The sequence below is a fragment of the Hyperolius riggenbachi genome, chromosome 10 (genome assembly GCF_040937935.1).
Source record: "Hyperolius riggenbachi isolate aHypRig1 chromosome 10, aHypRig1.pri, whole genome shotgun sequence".
NCBI classification, from domain to species: Eukaryota; Metazoa; Chordata; class Amphibia; order Anura; family Hyperoliidae; genus Hyperolius; species Hyperolius riggenbachi.
In genome coordinates, this window is record NC_090655.1 from 166386760 (window position 1) to 166406335 (window position 19576).

General features: G+C 48.3%; 1 protein-coding gene across 2 annotated transcripts in view; it reads left to right on the forward strand.

Annotated features, from left to right (window-relative positions):
• MAT1A (methionine adenosyltransferase 1A) overlaps window positions 1-19576 on the forward strand; it is an 821556-nt gene that overhangs the window by 732760 nt on the left and 69220 nt on the right. Inside the window, exon 8 of one of the 2 annotated variants that reach the window (XM_068257870.1) lies at window positions 4393-4526. The exons of the other annotated variant lie outside the window; for it this stretch is intronic. Coding sequence (XP_068113971.1) covers window positions 4393-4526 — 134 coding nt within the window. The remainder of the gene's footprint in view (window positions 1-4392; window positions 4527-19576) is intronic. 2 annotated transcript variants of the gene reach the window in all.

Below are 19576 nucleotides of genomic sequence, written 5' to 3' on the forward strand. Positions count from 1 at the left end.
CCCGTTGAAGTCCGGTGGTAATGAGCCATTGGGGGAAGCCCCGGCGACTAGGCCGCGCGGTGCCACAGCATCAGATTCCTTCTATTTTTAAGTGCTGAAAGAGGGCCACACTTGTGTAATAATTGTCCACAAAACGATGGTACCCCTTCTGGAACAAGGGTGACACCAAGTCCCACACAACCTTTCCACTGCTCCCCAGGTAGTCAGGGCATCCGACCGGCTCCAATTTTGAGTCTTTCCCCTCATAGACCCTAAAATAAGATGTATAGCCTGTGGCCCTTTCACAGAGCTTATACAGTTTCACCCCATACCGGGCGCGCTTGCTTGGGATGTACTGTTTGATGCGAAGGCGCCCGGTAAAACGTACGAAGGACTCGTCTACGCAGATGTCCTGTTCAGGGGTATAAGCATCTGCAAATCTGGATGACAGGTGGTCTATGAGGGGTCGAATTTTGTGGAGCCAGTCATAAGCAGGGTGGTCACTTCGTTTCGTTGTTATTGAAGTGCAGGAAGCGCAGGATGTTCTCAAATCGTGTCCTGGACATGGCAGCAGAGTACAAGGGAACGTGACTAGTCCCATGTGTAGGAGAAGGCCCAAAAAAAAAATTAATTTCGGAAACTTGGAATGGTTTCCACCGAAAAGGCTGGGCAAGGAAGTTATTCGGATTGGCGGTTATAAATTGTGCGGCCTTACGGTTGGTCTAAGAGATCCTGGGTGATGAACAGATAGAAAAAGTCTAGGGCTGATCCTAGATTATCTGTCTCCACCTGGAGTTCAGACTGGGCGGTGAAAGGGTGCAGTACGGGTGCGGCGGAATCAGGGGATTGCCAATTGGGATTTGCCAGCACCTCTGGTAAACTAGGGTTAGTACGGGCCCGTCTTCTTGGTGGCTGCGACCGGGATCTTACTGCACGTGGCACCGAACCAGTTTCAACTTCCATGCTGGTGCTCGCCACTTCACCAGGGTATAAGGAAGCACTGGTGCTAAGTCCAGGAGATGCTGTGCTGCTGGTGCCTGCCCCACCATGAAATCTCAGACCAGCACTAGCACCACTCTGCTGCCCTTGAGGCTGATCCTGCACCACCTGCGGTCCAACGACATGGGGTGTGCCCAAAGTAGAACAACAGCAGATCCGGCACAGGCTGCAGTAAATCAATATTCTTTTATTCCAGCAGGTACATGCAAAACAGTAGGAGTAGAGAAGTGGTCGACCTGACAGCCGTTTCACGGGTTCCCCCGCTTCTTCAGAGGCACAAAAAGTTTTGTGGAACTTTGGGGAAATCGATGTATCTATGAAGTGCGAGCACGGTTGAATGGTAATCAGATTCCAGCTGCTGTTCCCAGTCCATTGAGTGCCAGTCTCGTCTCTTTTGCCTCTTTATATTTGGACATGGGGTGTGGTACGCCTTGCTCTAGCCGGGACCTCAACCTCGTCATCACTATCAGTCAGTGAGCCACTGTCCTCTACAGGTTCAAACTCTGACCCAGAAGATTCGTCGAATGAGTCGTCCCAATCGTCCTCATCCGACTGGGCCATGTACCTGAACACCTCATCATCGGAATGCCCCTTTCTTGCCATGGTGGACTGCTAAATTTAGGGGGTATTCCTCTGAGACTACCCAGAAAAAAGAGCACCTACCTAGCAAAAGGGAGTACTTGAGGAGCAGAAAGCTGTGGTCACTGAGTTTTGATTAAAAAAAAAAAAAAATCAAAACTGATCTTTACAGTGCCACAGCTATTGTACAGTGTTTTTTGCAGTGATCAGAAAAAAAAATTCTGTCACTGCGGAGGGGCGGGCTGAACGCAAGTGCAGGCGAACGATCAGGTCTGATCGGGCAAACACTGCGTTTTTTAGTAGACAATCAAAAACAATCACGGGACAATCAAAGCCAATCACGGGACAATCAAAGCCAATCACGAGACAATCAAAGCCAATCACAGGCCAATCACAGGGCAATCACAGCCAATCACAGGTCAATCACAGGGCAATCACAGCCAATCACGGGACAATCAAATCACGGGACAATCAAAGCCAATCATGGGACAATCAAAGCCGATCACGGGACAATCAAAGCCAATCACGGGACAATCAAAGCCAATCGAAGCCAATCATGGGGCACTCAAATCACGGGACAATCAAAGCCGATCACAGGACAATCAAATACAATTACAGCACAATCAAATACAATGTCAGCACAATCAAATACAATTACAGCACAATCAAATACAATGCACTGGGAAGGTGATTTTGGGGGGGGGGGGGGGGGGGTCTGAGGGCGATCTGAGGGTGTGGGGGGTTGATTAGGTGCCCGCACGGGGCAGATTGGGTCCTGATCTGATGGGTGGCAGACACAGGGGTGGGAGATCAGTGAGTGATTACAGGGGAGAATAGATGTAAACAATGCACTGGGGAGGTTATCAAGAGGGGGGTCTGAGGGCAATCTGAGGGTCTGGGTGGGTGATCAGGTGCCCCCAAGGGACAGTTTAGGGTCTGCTCTGATGGGTGGTGGTGACAAGGGGTGATAGTCAGGTGATAGACAGGTGATTAATGGGTGATCAGTGGGTAAGGCAGATGTATACAAATGTATACAGTATACAGGGGGGTGGTCTGGGGGGGATCTGAGGGTGGGGGGGATCAGGGGACCCTAGGGGGCAGTTAGGGACCTAATCTAGGGGATAGCGTTGACAGTTAGTGATAGGGAGTGATTGATGGGTTTTTAGGGGGGTGCTTGGGTGCAAATAGTGGTGTGCTGGGGTGGTCAGGGGGGGGGGGGGGTTCTGAGGGCTGGGGTGGGCGATCGGAGGGTCTGGGTGGGCTAAAGTGTGTGTGTGTGTGTGTGTGTGTGTGTGTGTGTGTGTGTGTGTGTGCTCTCTTACTATGCTGCCGTCCTCTCTGATGGTCGCACGATGAAGTGACCATCAGAGGAGGAGGCAGCCTGTATAATACACTTTGTTACATAAACAAAGTGTTAAGAAAAACAAAAATTAAAACAAAAATTTGCTTTCCTAAAACAGAAAGAATTTGCGATAATTCAGGTTGGAGTGAGCTCCAGATGTCTCCCAGAGCACCACTGCTGAACATATGCAAATTAACCATTGTACCCTTAAAAGCTAAACACACCTCCAGAACCGCTGGAATGCAATGATGTGTCAGCTTGTTATACACTTTTCATTGGCCCGATCGGCGCATTTGAAACCCGCTGGCGCTGCTAATTGGCCGGCGGGTTATCACACCAGGTGGGCGGAGTCACTTGCTGGCGGGAAATCGCGTCATGCATGACGCGATCGCCGCACAGTCACGCCTGCTGTCGCCGTCGCCGATGGGCGTATTGCCGTCGTTTGGGCCCAGCCCTTGCCGCCGCCCATCAGCTTGAGGCGGTCGACAAGTGGTTACATTTGTTTCTTTCAGACTTCACACAAAATGTTTATCTATAACCTTGACATTTGAAATATGCTTGTAACATAAACAGAAAAGTTTTAGCTTCTGTAACTAAAAGAATCTTATGAGTTTCACTGCCTGGAATATGCTGAGACGTCCCAGAGCAATATTTTAAAGAAGTACCCCAACTTTACAATTTATAATGACATTTTTGCATAGGAGATTAAGGCAGGGAATACACTACAAGTGTTTTTGCGCGTTTTGCCACGAACAGCAAAACACACATGATTGTAAAGGCTATTGAAGTCAATATCCTTGTGCAGGAAATACGTGCGCTGCGTCTGTGCGCATTTGCGTTCACATTTTTTTCACGTTTTCTAGACGCACAGTTTTCTGCTTTTACCCACACTTTGCATGGCAGTACATGCCATGTAAATGCAGAAACGCAGAAACGCACACGTAAAAATGCACGCAGTAGATGCGAACGCAAAAACAGGCAGAAACCTGGGAAACGCAGGGAAAATTGTCCCTGCAAGTGTGTTCCCTGCCTAAAGGTGGCCACACACCATACAATTTTCATGCAATCTGACTGTCCAATTTTTATACATTCTAACCAACATCCATGTAGTATAACAGCACTTGACAGTGTGGCCACCTTTAAACTTAAAACATGCACATATGACAGCTTTTCCTGCACAAATAAACCACTAGAATTCTGACAGGATATAGTTTGAAATCACACACACACACACACTAGCAATATTATTTATAAGTTGTGTAACTTTACAATTCTAGACCTTACTTTTTAAACATGCTTGCAGTTTCATTATGCACAGACAGTTGGCATTGTACTTTACGGATTTGCTCTTTATTTTCTTATGTGCATGTGAACGTTAAGTATAATTACAGGTTTCACTGTCTCATGCCATCATTACCCCTTAATTTTACTTATTATTAAGGTAGCGTTTCCAGCAGAATTAACACAACAATCATTTTATTTTGTTTCACAAGGTGTCCTATGCTATAGGTGTGGCCTATCCATTATCTGTTTCACTTTTTACCTATGGTACCTCTGAAAAAACTGAAAAGGAACTACTGGACATTGTCAATAAGAACTTTGATCTGAGACCAGGCGTTATTGTCAGGTAACACCAAATAAAACAAGTTTAGGTTACATTTTAACAATCTTGGACTGGTATATCCGTTTCTTACAGGAAAAATATTTAAGCAGGTTATTTCTACCAAAATTCTGAGACAATGGTAAGGGGGGGGGGGGGGGGGGAGGGGGATCGGGGACAAACAAAAAAAATCCGCTACCATTTGCTGGATCCACATCATACAATTTTTTGGCCCATCAACCTGGCAGATCGATTATTTCCAGCATGTCCGATCTCAAGATCGATCAATTCTTTTGAGCGATCTTCTGACCGATTTCAATAGAAATGTACGGGAATCGGTCAGAAAATCTCTCAAAAAATCGATCAATCTTCAGATTGGACATGCTGGAAATAATCAATCGGCCAGGTCGATCAGCCAAAAAATTGTATGATGTGGATCCAGCAATTAACTTCTTTTAGTACTTCATACTAGCTGAAGACTTGGCATTGCATGGGTATGTATTTGGTTGTTGTTGCATCTGGCCACTTTTTCTAACCTTGACACACAGTCATTTAAAGACCAATTTTGTGAGCTTTGGAGTCCTTGGCATCAATAATGTGAGAATGGGAGGAGTTGAAATTTTTCCATCAAAATCAATCAAGCAAATCTGAATGGCTGTTTTTGGTTACACCCCTTTTCCTAATTTGACACTCACCTAATAATTGACTATAGCTGGTTTGAGGCCCACACCATTAACAATGTAAGAATGGCAGCAATTTAAAATCTCCCATTTAAATACATGCCTGAAATGTGATTGGCCGTTTTATGCTCCACCCACTTTGCCTGAATTTTTAAACCCGATCACTATTTGACCAACTGTGCCAAATTTGAGGACTCTGGCTTTATTACTGTGAGAATGGCAGCCTTCTAAGCTTTCCCAATTACGTGAATGGGTGCAATCTGATTGGCTGTTGTGATTTTGCCCAGGTGTTCGGGGGGGAGTGGGGGAGACTTTTCCTGAATTTTTACAGTAACCTCAGTCACCAAGTAAATAACTGTGTCAAGTTTGAGGACTCTGGTTTTAGTACTGTGAAAATGGCAGCCTTCTAAATGTTCCCATTGACGTGAATGGGTGAAATCTGAATGGCTATTGTGGTGCTGCCCAACCTGGAGGAGCATGAGATCCCCAGAACATATCTCCCCAGGTAGTAAGGGATCTGTATATCAACCACTTCCCTACCACAGGTTTTTTCCACTTCAAGACCAGAGCAATTTTCACATAACGCTCCTCCCATTCATTTGCCAATAACTTTATGACTACTTATCACACTGAAATGATCAATATATTATTTTTTTTCTGGATAAACTAGGCTTTCTTTGGGCAGTACTTTTTGCTAAGAATTATTTTATTATATATGCATTTTACAGGGAAGAAGAAGAAAAAAGTTTCAAAAAATCATAATTTCTCAGCTGTTAGCCATTGTAGTTTAAAAATAAAATGTGCTATTGTAGGTAAAACAGTCACATTTTATTTGCCCATTTGTCCCGATTTTTGCAACATTTAAGTTGTGTCCCTAATACAATGTATGGCGACAATATTTTATTTGGAAACAAAGGTTTTTTTTTCAGTTTAGTGTTTTTTTTATACTATAAAATAATTATAAACTTTTATTTACAAAAGCAACATTTATATGTTTTATTTTACAAGTTTTATTTTGGTAACTATGGGTTTGGGGTGGAAGGGGTTAAACAATAGTAAATATTTAATAAATGATTAAATGTAAACGTGTCTTATGTTACACTGGGGTGTATTTGGTTTTACTTTACTTTTTGGCCACAATAGGGCACTAGAGATGGGCAGAACGGTTCGCCGGCGAATGGTTCCAGGCGAACTTCGGGTGGTTTCGCCTCCGCCAGTGAAGGCGAACTTTCCCGGAAGTTCGATTCGCCCCATAATGCTCTATGAGGGTCAACTTTGACCCTCTACATCACAGTCAGCAGGCACATTGTAGCCAATCCGGCTACACTCAGCCCTGGAGCCCCACCCACCCCTTATATAAGGCAGGCTCCGGCGGCCATTACACTCACTCGTGTGCCTGCACATAGACAGACTAGGGCGAGCTGCTGCAGACTTTTTCTCCTAGGGACAGATTAGTCAGGCTCTTGGCTTCTTAGCTTGCTCCTGGCTGAATCTTATTGCTTTAATAGCACCCCTCATTCAACAGCTCTTTTCAGAGCTAATCCTGTTCGTGTGATCATTTTTTTTTTCTGTGTGTCAAACTGACACTTGTGTTGCTTAGACAGCATTGCTAATTCATACTGTGTGTGTGCCACTGCCAGCAGCCCAGCCAGCAGCAGCACATTCAGTGACTACCTGTGTGTGTGACGGGGAGCTGCACATTGTACTACCCAGTACTGCATATACCTACTAGTACCTGTTGTGTTGAGTGAACTCACCTGACTGCATCTAACTACCTTTTGTGTTCAGTGAACCCACCTCACTTCATCTAACTACCTTTGTGTTGAGTGAACTCACCTCACTGCATATAACCTGCATATTCCCTCCATAAAACATTCTTGGCAAAAGCTTTTGACTTGGTTTGTCTTCCGCTGGGTCAAGGGTCTGCAAAGCACGGTGGTACACCGCTCACCCGCCACTGTATAGCATTGTGCTCTGTGTCGCTGCTGGGAATAGTGGTACACCGCTCACCCGCCACTGTATAGCATTGTGCTGTGTGTCGCTGCTGGGAATAGTGGTACACCGCTCAGCCACACTATATAGCATTCTGTTTACTGTTCTGTGCCTGCTGGGAATAGTAGTACACCGCTCGCTCAGCCACACTATATAGCATTCTGTTTACTGCCACTCTGTGTACCTCGCTCAGCCACACTATATAGCATTCTGTTTACTGCCACTCTGTGTCTTCTGGGAATAGTAGTACACCGCTCACCCGCCACTGTATAGCATTGTGCTCTGTGTCGCTGCTGGGAATAGTGGAACACCGCTCACCCGCCACTGTATAGCATTGTGCTGTGTGTCGCTGCTGGGAATAGTGGTACACCGCTCAGCCACACTATATAGCATTCTGTTTACTGTTCTGTGTCTGCTGGGAATAGTAGTACACCGCTCACTCAGCCACACTATATAGCATTCTGTTTACTGCCACTCTGTGTACCTCGCTCAGCCACACTATATAGCATTCTGTTTACTGTTCTGTGTCTGCTGGGAATAGTAGTACACCGCTCGCTCAGCCACACTATATAGCATTCTGTTTACTGCCACTCTGTGTACCTCGCTCAGCCACACTATATAGCATTCTGTTTACTGTTCTGTGTCTGCTGGGAATAGTAGTACACCGCTCGCTCAGCCACACTATATAGCATTCTGTTTACTGCCACTCTGTGTACCTCGCTCAGCCACACTATATAGCATTCTGTTTACTGTTCTGTGTCTGCTGGGAATAGTAGTACACCGCTCGCTCAGCCACACTATATAGCATTCTGTTTACTGTTCTGTGTCTGCTGGGAATAGTAGTACACCGCTCGCTCAGCCACACTATATAGCATTCTGTTTACTGCCACTCTGTGTACCTCGCTCAGCCACACTATATAGCATTCTGTTTACTGTTCTGTGTCTGCTGGGAATAGTAGTACACCGCTCGCTCAGCCACACTATATAGCATTCTGTTTACTGTTCTGTGTCTGCTGGGAATAGTAGTACACCGCTCGCTCAGCCACACTATATAGCATTCTGTTTACTGCCACTCTGTGTACCTCGCTCAGCCACACTATATAGCATTCTGTTTACTGTTCTGTGTCTGCTGGGAATAGTAGTACACCGCTCGCTCAGCCACACTATATAGCATTCTGTTTACTGCCACTCTGTGTACCTCGCTCAGCCACACTATATAGCATTCTGTTTAATGTTCTGTGTCTGCTGGGAATAGTAGTACTCCGCTCGCTCAGCCACACTATATAGCATTCTGTTTACTGCCACTCTGTGTACCTCGCTCAGCCACACTATATAGCATTCTGTTTACTGCCACTCTGTGTCTGCTGGGAATAGTAGTACACCGCTCACCCGCCACTGTATAGCATTGTGCTCTGTGTCGCTGCTGGGAATAGTGGTACTGTATAGCATTTCTGTACTGCCACTGTACTGCTGCCAGTCAGCGTGTACTGTAAGGATAAGTGAAATGAGGAAAAAATCCGGTGAAAGAGGGAGGGGCAAGGGAAGAGGTGTTTCCCCTGACGGTTCACGTACAGGCCACAGGGGAGCCCCCAAGAAAACCCACTCAATACCGCCCATGTTGTCCAGGACAACAACCCTCACAAATCCAAAAGAACAGGACCAGATAATTACTTGGATGACCTCTCAAGCGTCCAGCAGTGGGTTAAGCAGCACCAGCACATCACGCACAAGGTCCGAGTCCTCAGCCAGTTACAAGGAGCCAGTGGGCACAAAGCTGACACAACCGGCAGCGACACCACGCACACAACTGCCAGATAACCAGTCCGATGAATTACCTCAGGACACAATGGGGTATTCGCAGGAGCTATTCCCAGCCCAACAAACTTCCACCTTTGAAAGGTCAATGGAGGAACAGCCAGAAATGTTGTGCCCGGATTCACAACCATTAACTGTGGGAAATACACCGCGCACTGAAATACAAGGCGAGTCCGAGGAGGACTCGGAAACCCAAATCCCAGAGCAAGTTGGGCAGGAGGGGTTGCAATTGCAGGAGGTCGGCCGACAAGATCTGGAAGACGACGTTGGAGTGAGCTGCGCAGAGGTTGTTCTGGGGAGCTCTACTCCCCACAATGACATATGACGAGTTTCAGGAGATGGAAGAGGAGGGTATGGACAATGTGGACAGAGACCCAGATTTTGTTTGTGAACGAGAACATCGCCGTCATAGCAGCAGCACAGATGAGTCTGTTGAAGAACCCACTGCTGCACGAGTTCGCCTTGTGCCACAAGGTAGGCGGCGCGCAATTTCAGGCACCACAAGCGTGGAAGTTCAAGTGAGAGGCAAAAGAGGAGCAAACAGAAATCGCCAGTAAGGCAGGTGCTCCAAAGTCTGGGCTTTCTTTGAAGACTGCACTGAGGATGTTACCATGGCGATTTGCAAGGTGTGCAAGACCCGCCTGAGCAGGGGGAAAAGTATTAACAACCTCTCCACCACCAGCATGAGCCGCCACATGCTATCCAAACATCCCACTCTGTGGGCAAACGCGGCAGGACAGGGTACCAGCAACACTGCCTCCCTTGGGTTCACCAGACTCACCACCAGACCCGCCTCAGCAGCAGCAGTAGCCCAGCCATTGCGTGGTTCACAACATTCACAAGCATCAGACGACGCTGACACTGTCACTTTCCGGAGTAGTGCTCTTGAGGTCTCCCAGTGTTCATCAAACACAACAACCAACAGCCCTTCCGTGTGCAGCGCTACGGTTCAGTTGTCTGTGTCGGAGATGTTTGAGCGCAAGAGGAAATTGCCAGCAAATGACCCCCGGGCCGTAGCAGTAACAGCCAGCATAGCCAAGCTTCTGGCCTGCGAAATACTGCCATATCGAGTGGTGGAGACAAACAGCTTCAAGGGCATGATGTCAGTGGCCATCCCACGTTACGTGGTTCCCAGCCGCTACCACTTTGCGCGCTCTGCAGTGCCTGAGTTGCATGAGCACGTGGTCAGCAAAATAACCCGAAGCTTGAAGAATGCCGTTGCCTGCAAGGTTCACCTCACCACTGACACTTGGACGAGTGCGTTCGGACAGGGTCGATACATCTCCCTTACCGCGCACTGGGTGAACCTTGTGGAGCCTGGCAGCGATTCCTCACCTGCTATGGCGCGGGTGTTGTCCCTCCCACTGGATAACAACAGCAGCACCTACCTCTCTGACTCCTTCTCCTCCAACGCATCTCAAAGCTGTACCTCATCCGGAAACGCTAACCCAGCAGCAGTAGGATCGTGGAAGCAGTGCAGCACAGCTGTTGGCATGCGTCAGCAAGCGTTGCTGAAGCTGATCTGCCTTGGGGATAAGCAGCACACAGGGGAGGAAATTTGGAAGGGAATAAAGGAACAGACGGATTTGTGGCTGGCACCGCTGGACCTGAAACCGGGCATGGTTGTGTGTGATAATGGGAGTAATCTCATTCGCGCTTTAAGGTTGGCTAAGCTGACACACATCCCTTGCCTGGCGCACGTGATGAACCTAGTAGTTCAGCGGTTCCTGAGGACATACCCAGGCGTGGCCGATCTTCTGTTGAAGGTGCGTCGAGTGGCCAAACATTGTAGAAATTCCAGTACTGCTTCGGGGGCACTCGCCAAGATGCAGGAGCGCTTCAATCTCCCCCACCATCGCTTGCTGTGTGATGTCCCTACGCGCTGGAATTCTACGCTGCACATGCTAGCCCGCTTTTGTGAGCAGAAGAGTGCAGTGGTCCAGTACATGACGGCGCAGTACCGAGGCGCATCCGGACAGCTGCCAAGTTTCTGTGGATCCGATTGGGCCAACATGTTGGACCTCTGCCAAGTCCTCCAAAATTTTGAGCAATCCACGTTGCTTGTGAGCAGTGACAACTCTTCAGTCAGCATTACCATACCACTGCTGTGTTTACTGAAGAGGTCAATGTTGAAAATCAAGGAAACAGCTGTCATGATGCAACTGGGGGAATCTGAAGGAGAAAACGATCAGCGTGATGGTACCAACATCAGGCCATCCGCCTCAGGGAATGCTGGCCCCAGCAGCTATGACGAAGAAGAGGAGGAGGAACAGCTGGAGTTGGAGCAGGAATTTCATGCCACCACTGACGAGGGCCAGAGCGGTGCACGTTGGACTTCCACAATTCAGCGCGAATGGTCAGCAGAAGCAGACCAGGAGGAAGGTGACGACTATGATGCATCACAACAACTATCACAACGCTCACAAGAGGATGATGAGGATTCTGGTAGGACTCTGGCACACATGGCTCAATTCATGCTAGACTGCATTGAACGTGACCCACGCATTGTGCGCATTCTGGACAACACCAATTACTGGGTTTATACCCTTCTGGATCCACGGTACAAACACAATGTTCCAAAACTGCTTGAAGAAAGAGTCAGACAGGTCAAAATGGAAGAATACCAGCAGGCCCTTGTGGAGACTTTAGAGAGGAGATTGACATCCTCCCCCTCCTCTAGCCAGTTGTACGCCGACAGACTGACTTCCGCAAACCCAGGACGACCAGGAGGGCAGCAAACAACGCAAGCCGCAGCTAGTGCCCAAAAGGGAATGGTATCGGCAGTGTCCTTGGAGTGGGAAAATTTTATGACACCCATGCAGCAGCAGCCCACTGAACAGCAAGCGTGCAGATCCACCTCCAACACCGATCGCCTGGAGAAGATGGTCAAGGACTACATGTCAGATGACGTAGCTGTGTCGAACAATCCATCTGCACCCTTCAACTATTGGGTATTGAAGCTAGACACCTGGCACGAACTGGCAATGTACGCAATAGAGGTGCTGGCTTGCCCGGCAGCCAGCGTTATGTCGGAACGCTGTTTCAGTGCTGCCGGAGGCATCGTCACAGATCGGCGTATCCGCCCCTCCACAGAAAATGCAGACCGTCTGACTCAAATTAAAATGAATCAATCCTGGATTGGAAATGACTATGCAACACTCCAGGACCCCAACCAAGTAACATGACCAATTAACATCTGGGATGGTGTAGCGTTTCCGGTCCCTGTTTATTGAACCTCTCATCTGTATTACATTTATGACTGCATGGCGGCAAAAAGCATTGCTATATCCGCACGCTTTTTGTCCTCATGCAAGGCCTGGGTTGTTGTGTCTCAAAAAGCATGGCCTTCTCCTCCTGCGCCTCCTCCTGTTCCATCACGTCTGCTGCTGCTGGGTTAGCGTTGCCGCGTGGTCCCTGTTTATTGAACCACTTATCTTTATTACATTTATGACTGCATAGCGGTACAAAGCATGCTATCCGCACGCTTCTTGTCCTCATGCAAGGCCTGGGTTGTTGTGTCTCACAAAGCGTGGCCTTCTCCTCCTGCGCCTCCTCCTGTTCCATCACGTCTGCTGCTGCTGGGTTAGCGTTGCCGCGTGGTCCCTGTTTATTGAACCACTTATCTTTATTACATTTATGACTGCATGGCGGTACAAAGCATGCTATCCGCACGCTTCTTGTCCTCATGCAAGGCCTGGGTTGTTGTGTCTCACAAAGCGTGGCCTTCTCCTCCTGCGCCTCCACCTGTTCCATCACGTCTGCTGCTGCTGGGTTAGCGTTGCCGCGTGGTCCCTGTTTATTGAACCACTTATCTTTATTACATTTATGACTGCATGGCGGTACAAAGCATGCTATCCGCACGCTTCTTGTCCTCATGCAAGGCCTGGGTTGTTGTGTCTCACAAAGCGTGGCCTTCTCCTCCTGCGCCTCCTCCTGTTCCATCACGTCTGCTGCTGCTGGGTTAGCGTTGCCGCGTGGTCCCTGTTTATTGAACCACTTATCTTTATTACATTTATGACTGCATGGCGGTACAAAGCATGCTATCCGCGCGCTTCTTGTCCTCATGCAAGGCCTGGGTTGTTGTGTCTCACAAAGCGTGGCCTTCTCCTCCTGCGCCTCCTCCTGTTCCATCACGTCTGCTGCTGCTGGGTTAGCGTTGCTGCGTGGTCCCTGTTTATTGAACCACTTATCTTTATTACATTTATGACTGCATGGCGGTACAAAGCATGCTATCCGCACGCTTCTTGTCCTCATGCAAGGCCTGGGTTGTTGTGTCTCACAAAGCGTGGCCTTCTCCTCCTGCGCCTCCTCCTGTTCCATCACGTCTGCTGCTGCTGGGTTAGCGTTGCCGCGTGGTCCTTGTTTATTGAACCACTTATCTTTATTACATTTATGACTGCATGGCGGTACAAAGCATGCTATCCGCACGCTTCTTGTCCTCATGCAAGGCCTGGGTTGTTGTGTCTCACAAAGTGTGGCCTTCTTCTCCTGCGCCTCCTCCTGTTCCATCACGTCTGCTGCTGCTGGTGCTGGGTTAGCGTTACCGGTACCTTTTCCTGGAACCTCTTCTCTGTATTACATTTATGACTGCATGGCGAAAAAAAGCATGTTACCTGTGCAAAGAAACATGACATTTTCCACATTTAAAAGACAGTTTTTCCTTTGAAACTTTACAATCAATTTTCTCAAAAACTATAAGCTCTTTTTCAAATATTTTTTTCCCTCTTGTACCCACTCCCAAGGTGCACATACCCTGCTAATTTGGGGTATGTAGCATGTAAGGAAGCTTTACAAAGCACGAAAGTTCGGGTCCCCATTGACTTCCATTATGTTCGGAGTTCGGCGCGAACACCCGAACATCGCGGCGATGTTCGGCGAACGTTCGCGAACCCGAACATCTAGGTGTTCGCCCAACACTACTTCTAGCCAATGTCGCCATTCCTCAAAGGCCAACTTAATGGCTAGAAGTTCCCTATTGCCTATATCGTAGTTTTTCTCTGTGGGCGAAAACCTACGAGAAAAATAGGCACAAGGGTGTAACCTTCCCTGCAGCCCAGAACGCTGAGACAACACAGCCCCCACCCCTACCTCTGAGGCATCTACCTCTACAATAAAGGGGAAAGTGGTGTGTCGACATGTCTCAAAATGGGTGCAGTACAGAACAACTTCTTTAGGATGGAGAAAGCAGCATGGGCCTCAGGGGACCAGTGATGAGTGAAATCACCGTAGAGTACCCCTTTATAAACCTATAGTAATTGGCGAACCCCAGGAACCTCTGGAGTGCCTTCAGACCCACAGGTTGAGGCCACTCCAGCACAGCTGAGACTTTCCCAGGGTCCATAGAGAGACCGGAGGTTGAAATAATGTACCCCAGGAAAAGGTGACAGATGTTACCTCGAAAATGCACTTCTCCAGCTTAGCGTAGAGCATATTCTGTCTCAATTTCCGTAACACAAATTCAACGGGTTTTCTGTGCTCAGAGAGGCTGGACGAGAAGATTAGTATGTCGTCTAAGTATACTAAGACGAATCTGCCCAATACCTCTCTGAAGACTTAATTAATTAATTCTTGAAAGATGGCCGGGGCGTTACACAACCCGAAGGGCATCACCAGGTACTCATAGTGCCCGTCGGGTGTGTTAAAGACCGTCTTCCACTCATCACCGTCCCTGATTCTCACAAGATTGTATGCACCCCTAAATCCAGTTTCGAGAAAATCTTAGCATTGGTGACCTGAGTAAACAAATCGTCTATTAAAGGCAAGGGATGGCGATTTTTTACTGTGATCTTATTTAGGCCCCGATAATCAATGCATGGACGGAGGCCTCCATCCTTCTTTTTCACAAAAAAGAACCCTGCCCCTGCCAGGGACCGAGAAGGGCGAATAAAACCTTTAGCTAAGTTTTCTCGTATGTATTCCTGCATGGCCAATTTCTCTGGCCCTGACAAATTATAGAGGTGACCTCTAGGGGGCATACAACCAGACCTGAGATCAATGGGGCAATCAAAAGGATGGTGTGGAGGAAGTTTATCTGCTGCCTTGGGACAAAACACGTCCGCAAACTGTGAATACTGATCTGGCAAACCCTTCATATCAATCTTGGTTTTACCAAAGGTTACTTTCGCTAAACAATGATGATAGCAGTGGGTAGACCAGGTCGTTAGCTGACCAGTAGCCCAATTGATCTGAGGCGAGTGAATCTGTAACCATGGCATGCCAAGAATGATCGTGGAGGTTGCCATTCGTAACACAAAAAATGATAAACTTTCTCTATGTAACACCCCTATTGTGACCCCCAAGTCTGGGGTCTGAGAGAGAGGGTGATTACTTTGCAGGGGGGAGTCATCCACTGCAGTGACCCGGATCTGTTGTTTCAATAGAGAGATCGGGATCCCCAATTTTTTTAGCAAATTCATAATCCATAAAGTTAGCTGCTGAGCCAGAATCTATAAAGGCCTCAGTAGTCTCTGTCTTATCCTGCCAGGATATAGTGCAAGGGAGAAGAAAACGTTTATCATCTAGAGGTAGAGACTGCACGCCTAGGGTATTACCTCTGACTACACCTAGGCGGCAGCGTTTCCCGACTTCTTGGGACAATTCTGCACTTTATGACCCCCCTCTGCACAGTATAGACAGAGCTGCTCTTTTTCCCTACGTCTCCGTTCCACCTGGGACAATCTCGACCGACCAATCTGCATTGGTTCCGGTGGAGGGGATGCTGGTGGTGATGAAACTGGAGGAGAGGCTGTATAAGACATGTATCGCACATTACTCCTACCCCCGGTCTGTTTTTGGTATCTTAAACTCCGATCAATTCTGATGGCCAAAGATATGGCCTCATCAATACATTTGGGTTCAGGATGGCCCAACATCAGATCAGAAACTGCGTCTGACAATCCTGATAGGAAACAGTCTAAAAGAGCGAATGAGTCCCACCTTGCGGACACTGCCCACTTTGTAAACTCTGCAGCATAGTTCTCTACCGGACCTTTACCCTGCCGTAACAACTTGAGCTTCAGCTCAGCGGTAGAGGCAATGTCCGGGTCGTCGTAAATTATAGCCATAGCATTAAAAAATTCCTCTACCGAGGTCAAGGCCTGATCCCCTGTGGGAAGACTGTATGCCCAAGTCTGGGAATCCCCTGACAATAGAGTCTTAATATAGGTTATTCTCTGTGCTATGGTACCTGATGAATTAGGCCTTAACTCAAAGTATGAAAACACCCTATTTCTAAAATTCCGGAAGTCAGATCTGTGACCAGAAAATTTCTCAGGTACAGACATGCGTATGTCTGTGCTATGAGGAGATCGCACGGTATCCACAGCCGTCTGTAGGGCTCGTGCAGACCCAGACAAGGCATTGATCTGAGTCTGATGATTGCCCAGCACTGAGGTGAAAGTTTCCACCGAGGTGGTGAGTGCATCAAGACTAGTGTTGGGCGAACACCTAGATGTTCGGGTTCGCGAACGTTCGCCGAACATCGCCGCGATGTTCGGGTGTTCGCGCCGAACTCCGAACATAATGGAAGTCAATGGGGACCCGAACTTCCGTGCTTTCTAAAGCTTCCTTACATGCTACATACCCCAAATTTGCAGGGTATGTGCACCTTGGGAGTGGGTACAAGAGGAAAAAAAATATTTGAAAAAGAGCTTATAGTTTTTGAGAAAATTGATTGTAAAGTTTCAAAGGAAAAACTGTCTTTTAAATGTGGAAAATGTCATGTTTCTTTGCACAGGTAACATGATTTTTGTCACCATGCAGTCATAAATGTAATACAGAGAAGAGGTTCCAGGAAAAGGGACCGGTAACGCTAACCCAGCACAAGCAGCAGAACACGTGATGGAACAGGAGGAGGCGCAGGAGGAGAAGGCCACGCTTTTTGAGACACAACATCCCAGGCCTTGCATGAGGACAAATAGCGTGCGGATATAGCAATGCTTTTTGCCGCCATGCAGTCATAAATGTAATAAAGATGAGAGGTTCAATAAACAGGGACCGGCAACGCTAACCCAGCAGCAGCAGCACACGTGATGGAACTGGAGGAGGCGCAGGAGGAGAAGGCCACCCTTTTTGAGACACAACATCCCAGGCCTTGCATGAGGACAAATAGCGTGCGGATACAGCAATGCTTTTTGCCGCCATGCAGTCATAAATGTAATAAAGATGAGAGGTTCAATAAACAGGGACCGGCAACGCTAACCCAGCAGCAGCAGCAGCAGCACACGTGATGGAACAGGAGGAGGCGCAGGAGGAGAAGGCCACGCTTTTTGAGACGCAACCCAGGCCTTGCATGAGGACAAAAAGCGTGCGGATATAGCAATGCTTTTTGCCGCCATGCAGTCATAAATGTAATAAAGATGAGAGGTTCAATAAACAGGGACCGGCAACGCTAACCCAGCAGCAGCAGCAGCAGCACACGTGATGGAACAGGAGGAGGCGCAGGAGGAGAAGGCCACGCTTTTTGGGACGCAACCCAGGCCTTGCATGAGGACAAAAAGCGTGCGGATATAGCAATGCTTTTTGCCGCCATGCAGTCATAAATGTAATAAAGATGAGAGGTTCAATAAACAGGGACCGGCAACGCTAACCCAGCAGCAGCAGCAGCAGCACACGTGATGGAACAGGAGGAGGCGCAGGAGGAGAAGGCCACGCTTTTTGAGACGCAACCCAGGCCTTGCATGAGGACAAAAAGCGTGCTGATAGAGCAATGCTTTTTGCCGCCATGCAGTCATAAATGTAATACAGATGAGAGGTTCAATAAACAGGGACCGGAAACGCTAACCCAGCAGCAGCACACGTGATGGAACAGGAGGAGGCGCAGGAGAAGAAGGCCACGCTTTCAGACACAACAACCCAGGCCTTGCATGAGGACAAGAAGCGTGCGGATAGCATGCTTTTTACCGCCATGCAGTCATAAATGTAATAAAGATAAGAGGTTCCATAAACAGGGACCGGCAACGCTAACCCAGCAGCAGCACATGTGATGGAACAGGAGGAGGCGCAGGAGGAGAAGGCCACGCTTTCAGACACAACAACCCAGGCCTTGCATGAGGACAAGAAGCGTGCGGATAGCATGCATTTTGCCGCCATGCAGTCATAAATGTAATAAAGATAAGAGGTTCCATAAACAGGGACCGGCAACGCTAACCCAGCAGCAGCACACGTGATGGAACAGGAGGAGGCGCAGGAGGAGAAGGCCACGCTTTCAGACACAACAACCCAGGCCTTGCATGAGGACAAGAAGCGTGCGGATAGCATGCATTTTGCCGCCATGCAGTCATAAAGGTAATACAGTAAAGAGGTTCAATAAACAGGGACCGGAAACGCTAACCCATCACAGATGGTCATTGTTCATGTTACTTGGTTGGGGTCCAGGAGTGTTGCATAGTTGTTTCCAATCCAGGATTGATTCATTTTAATTTGAGTCAGACGGTCTGCATTTTCTGTGGAGAGGCGGATACGCCGATCTGTGACGATGCCTCCGGCAGCACTGAAACAGCGTTCCGACATAACGCTGGCTGCCGGGCAAGCCAGCACCTCTATTGCGTACATTGCCAGTTCGTGCCAGGTGTCTAGCTTCGATACCCAATAGTTGAAGGGTGCAGATGGATTGTTCAACACAGCTACGCCATCTGACATGTAGTCCTTGACCATTTTCTCCAGGCGATCGGTATTGGAGGTGGATCTGCACGCTTGCTGTTCTGTGGGCTGCTGCTGCATGGGTGTCATAAAATTTTCCCACTCCAAGGACACTGCCGATACCATTCCCTTTTGGGCACTAGCTGCGGCTTGTGTTGTTTGCTGCCCTCCTGGTCGTCCTGGGTTTGCGGAAGTCAGTCTGTCGGCGTACAACTGGCTAGAGGAGGGGGAGGATGTCAATCTCCTCTCTAAAGTCTCCACAAGGGCCTGCTGGTATTCTTCCATTTTGACCTGTCTGACTCTTTCTTCAAGCAGTTTTGGGACATTGTGTTTGTACCGTGGATCCAGAAGGGTATAAACCCAGTAATTGGTGTTGTCCAGAATGCGCACAATGCGTGGGTCGCGTTCAATGCAGTCTAGCATGAATTGAGCCATGTGTGCCAGAGTCCTGCCAGAATCCTCATCATCCTCTTGTGAGCGTTGTGATAGTTGTTGTGATGCATCATAGTCGTCACCTTCTTCCTGGTCTGCTTCTGCTGACCATTCGCGCTGAATTGTGGAAGTCCAACGTGCACCGCTCTGGCCCTCGTCAGTGGTGGCAGGAAATTCCTGCTCCAACTCCAGCTGTTCCTCCTCCTCTTCTTCGTCATAGCTGCTGGGGCCAGCGTTTCCTGAGGTGGATGGCCTGATGTTGGTACCATCACGCTGATCGTTTTCTCCTTCAGATTCCCCCAGTTGCATCATGACAGCTGTTTCCTTGATTTTCAACATTGACCTCTTGAGTAAACACAGCAGTGGTATGGTAATGCTGACTGAAGAGTTGTCACTGCTCACAAGCAACGTGGATTGCTCAAAATTTTGGAGGACTTGGCAGAGGTCCAACATGTTGGCCCAATCGGATCCACAGAAGCTTGGCAGCTGTCCGGATGCGCCTCGGTACTGCGCCGTCAT